This window comes from Hippocampus comes, unplaced genomic scaffold (genome assembly GCF_001891065.2).
Source record: "Hippocampus comes isolate QL1 unplaced genomic scaffold, H_comes_QL1_v1.1 scaffold166, whole genome shotgun sequence".
Taxonomy (NCBI): Eukaryota; Metazoa; Chordata; class Actinopteri; order Syngnathiformes; family Syngnathidae; genus Hippocampus; species Hippocampus comes.
The window spans coordinates 516,361-516,837 of record NW_017805452.1 but is presented as its reverse complement, the minus strand read 5'-3'; the positions used below and the strand labels follow the sequence as shown (position 1 = coordinate 516,837).

The 477-nt window shown below is 48.0% G+C and overlaps 1 protein-coding gene across 1 annotated transcript in view; it reads right to left on the bottom strand.

Annotated features, from left to right (window-relative positions):
* Positions 1–6: 6 nt before the first annotated feature.
* Positions 7–477, bottom strand: part of LOC109518335 (serine/threonine-protein kinase DCLK3-like) — a 6,293-nt gene continuing 5,822 nt past the window's right edge. Inside the window, exons 6-7 of the mRNA XM_019874101.1 lie at positions 369–467; positions 7–144 (exon numbers count right to left, since the gene is read on the bottom strand). Of these exons, the coding sequence (XP_019729660.1) occupies positions 7–144; positions 369–467 (237 nt within the window). The remainder of the gene's footprint in view (positions 145–368; positions 468–477) is intronic.

Here is a 477-nt window from a genome sequence, read left to right as displayed (position 1 = left end):
GCAGCCCTAACCTGTCGCGGATAGAATCTCGGGTGCCACGTAAGTGGGCGTGCCGCAGATGGTGAAGACCGGCTCGCTCACGACCATGGCGAGGCCGAAGTCGGCCAGTTTTAGTCTGGTCATGCCAGGAACCGTGTGAACGATCTGAGGGAGCAGAGACTGAGATTATACCAATAATAGCAATTCAAAACCCAAAGACAACATAGTTATGTATTTTTTCAGAAGAAAATTAAACATATATAATTTAGTGTCAGAAACCACAGATGCACTTTATTGGTCTTCACCCACAACTCTTGATGCTAAATTGCTACACATATTAGATATGGTATTTTGAAAAACATTAATCGCGGATGTCTTTGGTGACTAACCAGCAGGTTCTCTGGTTTGACGTCCCGGTGGACCACGCTCCTGCGGTGGATGTATTTAAGCGCCTCGCTCACGTCGGCCACCATGACCGCCGTTTCGTCCTCGCCCAAG